We start from the raw sequence: 15,667 nt of genomic DNA on the forward strand, positions 1-15,667 counted from the left end.
AAAACCTAAAACTTCCCTGTTATTTTTTTCCAAAACTCAGAATGATTTTCTGTAATTTTTAATTAAAAAAATCCACACGCTCATTTTAGGAAGGAGGTGACTGTTCCCTGCACATCTCAACGCCCTCGCCACTACAAAAATAAGCGATTCATTGGTCTATGACGACTATGACTTCCCACCAACACCCCCCCCCCCCCCCCCCACGCCCATGCTCTCATGTAAATGGCTCCCCCCCCACCCCCCCACCCCCCATCTGAGAATATCCCCCATCCCACCTCTTCATTAATCCCCCCAGGCCCAGCTATTTAATCCCTCTCTGCTTCCCATCCCACTCTCTCTTCTTCTTCTGTCTGGCGGCGGATTTTGGAATAGCCAACAAAAACATAGGCGATAACATTTCCATTCAACATCAACACCCCCTCCTCCCTCAATGTAAACTCGCCCCCTAAAATCCACGCACTCGACAACCGCTTTGTCCTCATCGATTCTTCCCCCCTGTTTTCCTCCCTCGTCCCCTTTACCTTCGCGCCTCTCGCTCAGTTCGCATTTCGAGGCGGAGGATGACGAGACGGCGACACGCGGCGGCGGCGGAGGAGGCGGAGCGGCGGCGGTTCCCGGCGGAGGTCGAGGCCGCGGAGACGGATGAATTCAGAGGCGGGTCGGTTCTTGGAAGAGACGAGATTCTGAGAGGCGATTCACTTCCTGGTGTCAGAATAGCGGCTGCTGTTCAAATCGACGGGGCCCCTAATTATAGACAGGTCTGAGCTTGGGATTCTGTCTGATTTATGTTTGATTTTAGTTTGTTTTTGGAGGCTATGATGTATTTGGCGTTGATTGTGATTACTAGTCCTTTTTTTTTTGGGTGGTGGTGGGTAGATGAAGTGCAGTTGGGAGAGTCATTTTCTTACTACTCTCTTATTAGTTGTGTTTAATCGTTATTATGTTTTTCTGGATTTTTTTTTGCATGTGGAAGAGGACTTGATTTCTAATTATGATTTGAATGGAATTAGGATACATGTTTCCATTGAATCATTTAAATTGACTGACTTCAACATGCATGGAGCTGGAGGAATAAAGAAGGGTATTGATGGAAATCTGAATTAGGGGTAGCTGTGATTAATTTCACGGGTATAGAAAGTTCCTTGGAACTTAATAAAACAAAAGAAGGTTACATTTTTGCTCCTTCAATATGCATGAAGCTCGAGGAATGCACAAGTGCAGGCAACACTGAGATTTATGTTTATTTTTAGCCGATCTTCTTTAAAATTAGAATGTATTTTGGTAGATGAAGTACGGTTTGGAAGTTTATTTTTTATTTTTATTTTTGCTTTGTATATGAAGTAAATTTAGTTCTGGATCACTTCAATTAGTTACTAGTTATATTTTCTGGATTTTTTGCTTGCGGAAGAAGAATTGATTTATCATATGTTTAAAATGGAGTGGGATCAAAGCATATAAATTAATTGACTTTAATTTTTAGCACATGTGGGAAATTATAGCATGTTCAAAATTTTTTTTTTCCTGGGTAGATGGAGTAAGTTGGAAGAGTCAGTTTATTATCTTCCAGGAATATAGTTTAAGACCTCTCATCGGGGTGTTAGTTGAGTTCTTTATTTCTCTTTGTTTTTGTTTCATGTGATGGAAAAGCGTTCATTGAATCATATAAAGAACCAACGAACGCTCGTTGAATCTTATAAATTGACTGACTTTAGTATGCATGCAGCTTGGGAAAAAAGAAGTGGATTGATGAAAATGGAAAAATGCTATTTGTGATTAATTTGATGGATAAAATTTGACTGACTGTAATATCCATGCAGCTGGATAAATAAAGAAGTGTGATCATAAAAATGGAAAAAAAGACTATTTGTAATTAAGTTGAGGGATATAGAAAATTCCTTGTAAAAACGAAAGTGTTATATTGTCGTATTAAACACATGTCTTGCTTAAACGTTCCAAACTGGCACAAGCATCGATTTCTTTGTTTTGATTGTTACTTTGCTAAGAAATTTGTATTTGTTACTTTGCTAAGAACTTTGTATTTGTAAAAACGAAAGTGCTACTTTGCTTAAACATTCCAAACTGGCACAAGAAGGAGTGGTAGCTCATTTACCTTTCTTTTGATTGTACTTTGCTAAGAACTTTGTATTTGTTCCAACCTTAAAAAATGTAGCTTTCAGGAGTGTTGGCTGCAATCACTACATGTGGAGATGTTTTCCTATGTTGACATTTCACACATATTGAATGTTGAGTGTACCTGAGATCCAATCATTCATGTTCATATTTCTTTAATTGGTCTGAACTTTTAAATAAATCTATGTATTTATCTTCTTTCATCCATGGATGGTTTGGTGGATAAACATGGAAGATTAAATAACTAATATAACTTTTGTAGTAGCTTATGGTAGGTGGCAATTTGCTGTTTTCATTAGGTCATGTTGTCTTCAATAGGCCATTTGCATACGGGTGCGACCCCAATAAAAGAAAACTTATAGATACAGATTTCTTTTTATAACACTTCTCATGCCTTTTGAAATATTTAACGAAATATGTACATGCATAAACTGATAAGACAAAGATTAATAGGACTTCATCTTCGAGCCAAACCTATGATTTGTAGCATTTCAAATTTTCAAGGGAAACTTAATTGTTTCTATATTGGTTTGTTTTTTACTTTTTCCTCTGGGTACATTCGGTCTATTTGTAGTTGAACGATAACGTGTTCTCCAACCATGAAATCAGGAATCATGAAATTGAAAGGAAAAAAATTCAATTAATGTTATTTGGTTACATGTGATCGAGATGATTTGTTGAATTATGGGTTTGGCTTGGTTGGGTGTATTTGTACCCTTATCTCATGATAGTCAAGTCATGTAAAAATTGCATGCTCTTGAGAAAATTGTGGAAAGTTCAAGTCAGAAAATAATTGATAAGCACCATCACTCTTCTTCTTGCGTGTAGCTTTGATATAAAACAATTAAATTCTTATCAAGATGGAGCAGAACATACTTTATCTTCTACATGCTATAAGATGAGCAAAGTTATATGTAATTAGACAATGATGGACACGTGCTGATCTGTGGCTGACACACTAATATTTGGTTCGGAAAAGTGTCTTACATATTGTGGGAAAAAGGTGTAATCTGTATTTCCCTACTTCCTTCCAGTGTGGTGCTTCCACCTAGCATCAGTCTGATGATCAAAGTATCGTTCCTCTCGTTTTATAGCAAAGCAAGATGCTGGGCTCTAAAAGCTGTGGCCAGTTGTTGAGTGTTTCCATTACCCAGGAGGTTAGGTAACGCCACATTTTTTGACATGATCTTATCTAACTGCATGGTTGCATAAAGTTGGCAATTAAAATTTTGCAGTTTTGAAAATGAAGCATGTAAAGACTGATTTCTACATCAACCTATACTCAATTTCAACATGGGCAGTATGTACATGCTATAGCATGTTAGCTTCTTTATGAACTTGATTATGACCTGATGTTCAAATAGCCCATGGTCTATAGATCACTTGTATATAGTTTGATCTTTAATCAAGAACCTGAATATTATCTGATAATTTGGAAGATTTGGGTGCCTCATGTATTGAACAAAACAGCCTTACAAGTTGTTTATTCTTATAATTCTCTACTTTATGTGGCTAACCTAGAAAATAAATAAGTATTCTTATGCTAATCTGAGCAAATGGGGGTAAGGCTGGTCCTATTTGTGCTGAACCTGCATGTATTATCAACATTTTAATTCATCATCACCAATGCCAATTTTTCAATGACAGGTACAATAATCTATTTATGACAATTTTTTTTATTTTGTAAAGAAAATAGTAAACTGGTTTACATGATGTAATCTAAAATTACATTTACACACTTATTTGCTGCAACATGGCTCTGGAACAGCATATTAATGATGAAACAGTATATCGGAAAAAAAGCAACAACCATGTTATTCAACAAACTTATAATAAAGTACTTCTTTCCTGATTTAATGATGAAGCAGTATATTGGAACAAAGCGACAACCATGTTATTCAACAAACCTACAATAAAATACTTCTTCAAGTGTGTGTATGTGGTGTTTTTTTCTTCCGCCTTTCCCCCCTTTTGGATTAACGGTCCAGTTCTAGAGAAATTTCCAATTTTGAACACGACGAAGAACACACTACATATTTGACAATAAGTACAAAAATATTGTAAAATTTAGAAGTTTATTAGGCAATAATATGTGCTTTTTAACTTGCACCTATCCTTTTTGTTTTAGAACTTCTATAATTTCAAAAGAACAAATGAAATACTTTCGAGGCTTTTCACAATTGGGAAAGTACTTAATCCGCATAATTAAAAGTGTAATTCCATTACCCAAGAAAGTGTTAGTTTATTTTGAAAGTTGTAAGGTGGAATTTGGAACGTCCTTACCACGTCAAAATATCTTGAATTATCACATGAGATTCTAGTATCTTATAAAAATATTTTGGTATTTTACGAAAGTTGGACCTGAGAAATGGGATCAAAGTAAATTAGGTTGCAAGTGTGCCCAGGAAATTGGTGTAACCACTGTACCAAAAGCTTATGCTTGCCCAGAAGGGATTCTTCCTATGTTTATGCAAGCAATCATCGAAATAACAAGACTACTTCTATCATCAAGCAATGGCTGTCTTGAGACTTCGACACCTGTACACATTTACGGACATTGCTTGAATATGCAAATACACTTAGGGTCTGTTTGGTTGATTTCCTAAAAACCAAGAAATGGAAATGAAAAGGTGGAAATCTCAAAAAATACAATTTCATCCATTTCCATCCCTAAAATTCACCCACAACATCCAATAAAATATTATTTTCATCCAACAACTCATCCACAACATCTAATAAAATATTATTTTCATCCAACAACTCATCCACCACATCTAATAAAATATTATTTTCATCCACAACATCACTCAACTCATCTCATCTCATCATTTTTTCATCCACAACATCACTCAACTCATCTCATCTCATCATTTTAAATCACTCACATCATCCAATAAGATGGTAACAACTCATCTCATCTCATTAACATTTCATTTCCACCCATTTCCTCCCAAAAAGCTAAGAAAACGATTTCCTTAAGTGTGGGTCACATCATCCAATAATATAATGACAACTCATCTCGTCTCATCTATTTTCTTATTTTTAAGAATGAACCAAACAAAAGAAAACAACCTATTACAAGAAATAGGTTTCTTATAATTCATTTTCTTATTTTTTTCGCCAACCAAACAACATCAAAACAAGTTTTCTTAGAAAAAATCACTCACGTCATCCTATAATAAGGTGACAACTAACATCATCTCATCTCCATTTCTTTGATTTCCTTCTTTTTTTAGCAACATCATCTCATCTCCATTTCTTTGATTTCCTTCTTTTTTTAGCCAACCAAACATTCCCAAAACAATTTTTCTTAGAAATAGTTTTCCCAACCAAACATTCCCAAAACAATTTTTCTTAGAAATAGTTTTCCATTTCTTTGATTTCCCTCTTTTTTAAGGCAAACAAACAGCCCCTTATTCAAATGTGCCCTTTACATAATAATATGTTTAGTTTAAAGCACTCATCACGCATTTCTTGGAAAGATATCCTACATTTCACATATACTTCTTTATTCATATTACATGTTTGAGATATCTATTTATTTTCATTTATACACCAAAGACTATGGTGAAAAACACTAGAATAATATTAACTTTATAAACCTAGTTTTAAATCAATCTAACAATTCATATGAAGTTGAAGAGCCGACTCAAATAGTCATATTCCTTTTGCAAAGGCATAAAATGTACAGTTCTTCAAAAGATTAGCATATGTGTAATGATTATATACGTTTTATATAATTAGAAATAACTGTTTAGGTTCTTGGATGCATGAACATGTGTATGTACGTATATATACTCTCTCTTTATTATTATATATAATATAATAAATGCCAGTTTTTAATATATATTATAATATCATGTTGCGTCACAGTGTCGCCATGTCCTACTTTTTGAAGATCTACCATGTCCTGTGTCCTTGTCCATGCTAATTAGGCGGTTATTCTTGCAACCTGGCCTTGTTATAAATTCAAGTGCTTGATAGTTGATATGTGTCGTCCATGGGGAATACATGATACGATGAAGACTGTAGCAAATGTTTTTACACTTGTCTGCTGGATCCAGTTATTTTAACGAAGACGTACATCATGTTTTTACATTACACTGGACACACAAGCTGGCATTCTATTATCATCAAATAGGTTGATGTCCTTTAAATATTGCATAGAGTGGTTACTTTTTTTCTATTTGAAGTGAATGATTTGGTATTGAGCTCAAAGCGGGAGAAAAGTTTGATGGACATTGTTTGCTCTGGAGTAGAAGCACAAGTTGAGACTGTAGAGTGGAAAATAGGGACATACATGAAAAACTATTATTGAGGGAGGCCTTTGGTCACCATGCACTGACATATATTCACACCCATATACACTGTACATAGATGTATCTTGTTTTGTTTTAAGTGAATTATATACATGTATATTCATACATGGCATTTTTGTCAAGTCATATACTCATAACATTGTCTCATCTTTAGCCTTATGACCACCACTCTGTTGCCTCTCCATACAACATCTCTTTGCTGAAGCATGCAGCTTGCTAATTGGGAAGGGTATTTAACTCTTCATGTCTACTTATGTTTGATTCTAATAGCATATTAACTTCCAAAAGGCATCCTTATTTTATTTAGGCTGGTTCCTTGCGAGTTCATGGTGTTGCTATACCTACCATCGACGGGATCAGGAATGTACTCAATCACATTGGAGCACATAAGAATGGCATGCACAAAAGAGTGCTATGGCACAACCTTCGTGAAGAGCCGGTGAGTCGGTTTTGTTTTTCTTCTTACAATGAGACATATATCGACAAAATAGTGAGGAATTGATGGCTGTCCTGTCCAGATATTTAGAATAGCTATTTTTAATTTTGTGTGAATTAAGCTGAGTATTTGTTTTTTTTTCAAAATTTTCAACCAGGTGGTGTACATCAATGGGCGCCCTTTTGTTTTGCGGGATGTCGAACGACCCTTCTCGAATCTTGAATACACGGTGTGGATATTCTCTGTTGATTAATTTGTGATGATGCCTAACATTTTATTATTTACTTTGAACTATATGTTACTGAATCATATTTATTCGCATATGCCAAAATTTAATTTATTCCAAAAGTATTATGGGTAAGATTGGAAAACGGGTGGCTGTTTAATTTTGGAAGAATGATATTCAGTCTTCTATATTCATCAAAGTAAATTTGTCTCTTCATCAAAATTTCCTATTCAGTTGATGCTTGTGATGAACACAATTCTCTGTAAGAACTTTTTTGGGATCAACACCATCATGGAGTGTTTCTGAAGAGCCTAAAAAGAAGTATCTCTGAAACTACATATACAGCATTGAACTATTGCCAAATGAGGACAAGATGGACAACCGAAAAATGTTTGGTATATGGATATGCAGTTTTAAGGTTTAATTAGCGGGCTTCAGGTTTTCTAGGCCACAGAAGTGGGGGAACATGTGCAAAGTTAGTAGTTGATTTTGAAAAGTTATTGATGACTCTCTTTTAAGCATATAGTGAACCGCGGAACAGGATGCAGTGAGCTGATAGTTGGGATAAGGGGTTTAATAACCATTCTCGTTGGGCCACTTTTTGGTAGTTATCATCTCCTTTGATTGGCAGTTGCAAGGGGGCTGTTATGGGGGACTAGGGAATACTGATGCACTTATTTATATTGAATAAGCTGTCTTCAAATGCTATCAGTTTCTTACCGTGAGATCCTCGGAATTAATACCAAATTGAGTAATAGCGTAAGAGAACAAAATTTTCGAGGTTAAAGCCATCAGAGATCCTCAAAGATGACCTTGGTTGTCTATTCCAAGGATACATAATACCTCACTATTCAATCATATCCTCAACAGAAGCAAGAGGAGAGAATCTTATTCACTAAAAGAGAACCCAAGTCTGGGACAATCTTAAGCAAGGTATATGACTAGGGCCAAACTTACTGACCAAGAGGAGCCTATTCTCTTAGGGATTCTAATATGAAAAGCTTAATAAGAAAAAGAATCAGAATCATAATCTAATTGGAAGTATCCAAAACTTCCAGAAATATCAGAATCATATGCTGATTTTTAATAGTAAAATTCCAAATTAATCTGAAAATTAATAAGAAAATACCAGAATGCTAACAAATTAGGAATCTATTGATGCAAATTACTAATGAACATGTAGCTAATTGTACGATATCAAAAGTGAATTTATATCATTACTTTAGAGCTATGTTACCTTGGTACTTCTAATCTTAAGCGGTACCCATACTCAACACGTACTCGTACCCTTACTCAAATTTCTTGGACGCTCCTTGCATATATGCATACATTTATTCGGGATGTTCTCAAATATGCTATACATGTTTTAATTTAAAACACTTGTCATACATTTTCTGGACATATATCCTACACTTCACATCCACTTCTTGAAACTCATTGGACATAGGTCAGATTCCGAATTATGATTTGAAGGAATGTTTAGATGTCTAGTTCAGAAACTAGTGATTTTTCCAATTTATAATCCACATAATAAAAGAAACATAAAAATGTTATAGAAATTTTAATTCTCATCATTGTTCTCATATAAATTATTAATTCCAGTGTATAATATATGTGTATATAAATGTTTATATAGCGGTGTCCCCATACCCTGCCTTTTATAAATTTGCCATGTCCCATACCCGTACCCATACCCGTATACGTGCAACATAGCTTTATAGTCCAGAATCACCAAAAATGATATCCAGCTAGAAGATGGAGGGATTCATACACCTTGCGGTCTGATCATTGGATCATGGTGGGCTTACAGGATGGTTTAAGTCTAAAGTTTGCAGGTTAACTAAGCTAAAAGCATGCCGTACTGTAACTTTGATGCAAATCCCAATACATATATGCACAGGTATCCACACGTAAACTTGTTTTCTTTTTCTTTGCAAGGCTAAATTTGTCTATTCTTGAGAAGCACATTTGTTCTGGTGATAGTTAATATATGTGGTTCCTATAGAGTTTTTGGTGGAGCGTGTATGAAAACATAAGATGTATGTACACTAATTTGACGAAATTCAGGGAAACAGGTCATGAGCCTAGTTTGTAATGGAGATTGGAGGCACATGTATGAGAGTAGCGGTTGACATAAAGGTTTCATGTCTTTTTGTGGTTTCACACCAGGATGACTTCACAACTGGATGGCTTCACACAACCACGAAAATACTATATATCACCACTGTAGATATAATCTTTTAGAAACTTTTCTTTCTCTTAATCAACTCACTAGTCAATGCTTGCATAGGAAGGATTGCAGTCTTTATAAGGAAATCTAATTCTAATCATGGAAGCAGGCTTATTGAGGCGCGCACCTCGGGCGTGCCCCGGGCACGGGGCGCTTCGGCCTAGGGGAAATGCGCCCTGCACGCGAGGCGGGGCGCTGCACGTAGCGAGGCGCGCGCCTCGCGTGCGCCTCGCTCGCGCCTCGCGTGCGCCTCGCGCGCGCCTCACGTGCGCCTCACACCTGCGTTATGTAACATACTCTTTTTTCTAATTTTTTTTAAAAATTTACATAATTACATATTTATATCATGTAATATACTCTTTCTTACTAGTTGCTAATCTATTTTTATCTTTTCATGTTTAACCTATAAAAAGGAAACAATAATTAGTAATTTACTATACTTGTTTGCTAATTGTAACTTCATTCTCTAATTAGCATGCTAACTAGCAAATTATAAACATGTAAATATGTAATTGTTACATTCATTCTTCATCTTTTCATGCTAAGTAGCAAATATCAATTAAGAATACTAACTAGAAAATTATGAACAGTCATGTTTGTTAATTATATTTCTTAGTCTTTTATGTGACAATTTATAAACATATGCTCATAATTGTTAATCACTTAATTTGATGATTTAAATACATGTTTCTTGTATCTTTTTTATTACTTTAAAAATTCAGTTAGCATAATTTGATGATTTAAGTTGATATTCTCATAATTTTGGATGTAGGTAACTAATATGTTGCTTATATGTTTCTGTCTTATGATGTTGGCAAATATTAGTTTGAGTTATGCGCCTCAATTAGTGAGGCGCGCGCCTCGTTGTGCGCTTTGCACATGGTGCGCGTAAGGGACCTTTGCGCCCCGCATTGCGCTTTGCGCCTCGATAACACTGCATGGAAGGATTGCAGTCTTTATAAGTAAAAATAACTTAAAACATAGGAAATCTAATTCTATTATGGAACTAAAATATTTGCCTTCAACTTAGGCTTACAACACGTTTTGAAAAAAAACATGATGTTATCACTACTTTTTCAAATATTCCATGATGAGATTTGAACGAACAAGGATTCTTTTAATGTAGTTACTAGTTAGGTAGTTGGTAATTGGAGTTAGTCTTGTAGATAACATGTCAAAATCATAAGTAGTTTTAGTTCTTCATATCTGTACTTTAGGTCACGTTGATCTATGGTATGTTAGTTTTTAAAGATTGGGACCTCTAATCCCTCTGATTAATGCACAAATAAAAATAATGATTAGATGGTGGCTGTATGCTTTTAACTCTTATCTTCAGGTTGAAAAGTAAATAGTCATGTAGGAAGGCATGGTTCTGAAGGAGTTTTCATAAGTTAAATGATTGCTCTTCAAATGGTATAAACTATGAAAATGTGAACCTGTTATCATTTTTTGCGTCTTTCTTACTTACTTTTACTTAGAGTTAGATGTTGATTTGTTTTAGTGTTCCAAGTGATCAAGTTTCCATTGCTGCTCGAATTATTATTTATTTAGAAAACACATGCACTATTTCTTGATTTCTCTTGCATTCATATTAGTTGATATTTCCACCTAATTTCTTATTTTTTCTTGACCAATTTTCAATATGAAAATAGGGAATCAACAGGGCCAGAGTTGAACAGATGGAATCTCGCCTAAAGGAGGACATACTCTTGGAAGCTGCACGGTATTCTTTTTATAGATAGTTCAATTTTCAATCACTTGGAAGGAGGAATCCTTCTGGAAGTTGCCTTATTATTTTAAATATGACATAGCAGATATGGAAATAAGATCCTCGTAACTGATGAACTGCCAGATGGTCAGATGGTGGATCAGTGGGAACCTGTGATGCATGACTCGATAAAAACAACTCTTGAGGTACATTGAGGCATGAACTTCGTATTTCCATAGGATGATTTATGACAGAAGCTTATGGAACATACATTTACTGATAGTTGCAAGTATGTTTAGGTTTATGAAGAGCTGCAGGTCGAAGGATACCTTGTTGACTATGAGAGAGTTCCTATTACAGATGAAAAATCACCTAAAGAAAGTGATTTTGACAATTTGGTAAGTGTTTAAGATTTTTGTTCATTATTACTTTCTGTTTAAAATATTTTACTTCTGAAATTATAAAATGAACATAAAAAGCTACATGAAAGAAGAGAAATGCAGGGGTCATGATAAGACATAATTCACTGTTAAACTGCTACAAGATAAAACATCATTGTCCAGAACATTCCATTTTTTTTCTAGATATCCCTTCAAAATCCATATGGGGAACATAATGGGGGAAAAAGCAGTATGATTCATGTTCTACTTAACAAACCCTGTACATAATCATTGTCGTACTTTATCTTTCCTTTATACTGTTTGTTTCACAAACGCGTGCCATCAAAAAGTTTCTTGGCAGTCTTATTGTTTTATTTGTTTCTGTTTGAGAACTTTTTCGCACCTGCTTGCCTACTTGCCCACCTGCAAACAAATATGAAGATTGTTATGGTGTTCTTGGAAGTCATTGCTAGTCAGGTTTCAAGTACATGAGATGTGTTTATTGAGAATTTGAGAATGATCTGTTGGGTTCTTGGTCACTAAAAGGACACATGAGGAATAAGAGTTCATGCCTTCTGCAATTTCTAAGAGAATACTTTATTGCATATAGCTTACAAAAAATATTTCTGCATCTCCCTCCATCAGTACATGCATCTTGTCAGCATCTACAGAGTGGAGATTGGTCCATTGTCTTCCTCTAATCATAGATATGATGCAGTAGAACCCTTTATGTTCATGGCAGACGATATGATTCATGTGATGTGAAGGAAATTCCTGATCATTGGGTCCAAAGTTTTTGCACTGACAGCAGAACCCTTTATGTTCATGGCAGAAAACACGATTCATGTGATGTGAAGGAAATTCCTGAGCATTTGGTCCAAATTTTCTGCACTGACATGCAGAATGAAAGCAAAATTCCTTTATCTTTTTTCCCCTTTCCCTGTGCGCAATTGGGCATGGGGGGAGGCTGGCGGGTGAGTATTTGTTCTGAAGTTCTAGTTGATACTTGAGGCCCCAGGGACCTTTTTTGACAAGCCATGGTATAGATACTATGACCTCATTTAGACCTTCCAACTAAACACCTGTGTGTACATGACGAGCTCAATGTTAGGCAATCTATTTGCAGAAGCATATTGGCATCTCTTGCAACCGCCCATACCAAGTTGGACATAAGTTCAATCTTTCACTCAGCCGCAAAGCCTCAACTGCAGTAAAAAATGGAAATCCATGGTCCACAATCCTGCAACTGTTCCAATTTAGAATATGATGCACGATGTAGCACTATTGCACAAATAATGTCTAATTTGTTTGGGATATAGATATCGACATTGTAGAATCTTTTGGCAGGCGACTAGGCGACCAAGGTGGCACTAGCACCTAGTGCTTAGCCACATAAGCTGTGGCACTGCAGCATTAATATCTCTGTTATTACCATGTCGGCTTTATTTTTGTTCTCTAAGGTTAAAGTATTGTGACATCGACAAGAAACCATAACTATAAAGGGAGAACTCTAACATGGAAATCTTAAATATGGTGGAAGGAGGAATCCTCCACCCTATCGATTGTTTTACAATCCATCTTCTTGACAATTGTAGGCACTTATCAAAGGCTTCCAGCACCCTAATTGAGGGTTCACCTTAGACTGATTTACTGTGTTTTAGTTAGTTGGTTGAAAATTCACCTTAGGGAGACTGATTCACTTTATTTTAATTTGTTGGTCAACAACATATATCATATGAGCTTAATAATGCAGCATAAATGAGATTGTTGAAACAGATATATGCTAGAATCTTGATAACAACTAGCCATAATTAGTATTAAAATCCATGTATGGAGGTAATAGCAGATGTTGCGGGAAAGGAAGACACCCTATGGATGAAAGTTTTATTAATACGAAGAGGAAATTTTAACATTGTTGAGCTTGAAACTTATGACAGTTCAATCCATGAAGACTCCCATGAGATGGGATGTGACCTGTTCTGTATATTGGCATTTAACATATTTGAAAAATTGATTCTCGAATTGTAACAATCTCATTACTAGCCACTTTATTGGAACTCAGTGGTGCAGGTAGTTGCACATGGATATGTTGTATGGATGCCGCAGGAAAAGAAGATACCTGATGGATATCAACGGAAGTTCTATTATGAAGAGGATATTTTAACTTTGTTTAGCTTTAAACCTGATGGAAGTTCAATCCATGAAGATTCCAACCAAATGGGAAATGTCCTGTTCCTTATAATTTTATTTACATATATTTGGAAAAAATAATCCTTGAATTGTGACAGTATGATTATCTATGTAGCATGGACACTTCTATCATGAAGCTGTACCCGTAGCCAACACGTCCCATACCCACACTGGACACTGACACTCCTTGAATATGCATGCATTTATTTAAACGTGTACTCAGTTATACGATACATGTTATAATTTAAAATGCTCATCATACACTTCTTGGACGTTATCCTCTGCTTCATATCCACTTTTTGAAACTTGTTGGACAAGTGTCATGTTCGTTTCCGCACATAGTTGAGAAATATGATTTTAGAGGGTCATTTGCTTATCTAGTTCAAAAATGAAAAGATTTCAAATTTGTAATATACATAATAAAATAAATATAAAAATGATAGGAGTCTTGATTCCTATAACATATGAATGAAGAAAACATTGTTGATCTAATATAAATTATTAATTTCAATGCACACACATGTAGCCTGTCCTGTACCCTATCTTTTACAACTTGCCGTGTCTTGTTTCGGTATCAGTACCCATGTACATAGATGACTAATTCCCACTTTACTGGAATCTCAGTGGCATGGAATAGATGTATCTTTTATACCTACAAGATTAAATATTCATGCTAAATAACTGGTAGCATCTGACAATGACACCTCACAATCAAAGACATCCATGCCCGTCTCCTTTTTTTATCTATGCTATTGGGAGCATAAGTTTACACATTTGTTCAAGAATCCCAAGACCAGAAATGATAAATTGAATAATAGAACTGTCTTGATCTTGTTTGCTTCATCAATTTGTAAGAGGTCAGAGAGACTCCCATATTTTTTCTATAAAACTGATCTATGTCCACAAAACTATTTATTAGGTACTTTTACTCATTGTCTATCCTTGTAGTATACATGCCATTATCCTATATGCTAATAATCACTATCAGCAGGAGTTTATCAGTTTCCTCTGTATCTTTTCTTCACTCATTAAATGCTGTTTCTTGGTGCAGGTCCGTAGAATAGCCCAAGTGGATAAGGATACAGAAATAATTTTTAACTGTCAGATGGGACGAGGAAGAACTACTACCGGAATGGTGATAGCTACACTGGTTTATCTCAACCGTATTGGAGCATCAGGTAATGTTTTCTCATGCATTCTACTTGACATTTATATGCTTCTCAACATTCTCTATGCGTGCTTGATGCTTCTGGCATTATTAAAGTTAGAATTAATTGCAGATGGACATCCTGTAGTGTCACCATTTTCTTGCTACCCCTCTAGTTTGTTTTTACAGATAGACCCCCTGAGTGAAATTCTTTAACTCTTTTTACCCTCAGGTGGTCTGTTTGTCAAAAAACAATACCTTTTCCCTGAGGGTAAGAGAGTCAAAATAAATTCACTCAGAGGGGGAGGCAGGGGTCTATCCACAAAAATGAAACTAGGGTGGCAGTAAGTTCAAAGCATCAATACTACAGGGGGTCTATCCGCAATTAACCAGTAAAATTACTTGTATAACTTTCATCCTTTCCCATTCTCTGAAACTGGATGTCATAATTACTTTTATTGTTTATTTGTTAATTGTTACTTAATATGAACGACACTCTCAAGAAAAAAACATCCTTATGAGCATGTGTTTCCCTTCACAGAAGTTTAGAGGACTATTTGAACAGATCTCTACAGACAAGATTCTCCCTTTTCTGTTTTCAGTACATCTGATAAACATTTGTAAAATGCACATGGTCTCTATTGCCAAGCCTTTTTGTCATCCATTTCTACAAAGTAAAGTGTTTTCTATCTGCACAAGCTTTTTATAATCCAATTACTCGCGTCTTTCTGAAAACTGGTTAAACTTTTGTAGACTAGAGGTTGGCGCGAAGTATGATGAGACATTAGGTCACTATTTGTTCACTTATGGCCTGTTTGGATGGAGGGTAGAGAGGGGGAGGGGAAGAGAAATGTTATTTTACCTTGTTTGGGAGTTGCATTTAGGAGGGTAGAGGAGGGGG

General features: G+C 35.6%; 1 protein-coding gene across 1 annotated transcript in view; it reads left to right on the plus strand.

The window, feature by feature from the left end:
* Positions 561 to 15,667, plus strand: part of LOC109846898 (paladin) — a 46,616-nt gene continuing 31,509 nt past the window's right edge. The window contains 7 exon segments of the mRNA XM_020416136.1: positions 561 to 758; positions 6,757 to 6,888; positions 7,043 to 7,114; positions 10,994 to 11,064; positions 11,156 to 11,255; positions 11,349 to 11,447; positions 14,671 to 14,797. Coding sequence (XP_020271725.1) covers positions 561 to 758; positions 6,757 to 6,888; positions 7,043 to 7,114; positions 10,994 to 11,064; positions 11,156 to 11,255; positions 11,349 to 11,447; positions 14,671 to 14,797 — 799 coding nt within the window.

This window comes from Asparagus officinalis, chromosome 7 (genome assembly GCF_001876935.1).
Source record: "Asparagus officinalis chromosome 7, Aspof.V1, whole genome shotgun sequence".
NCBI lineage: Eukaryota > Viridiplantae > Streptophyta > Magnoliopsida > Asparagales > Asparagaceae > Asparagus > Asparagus officinalis.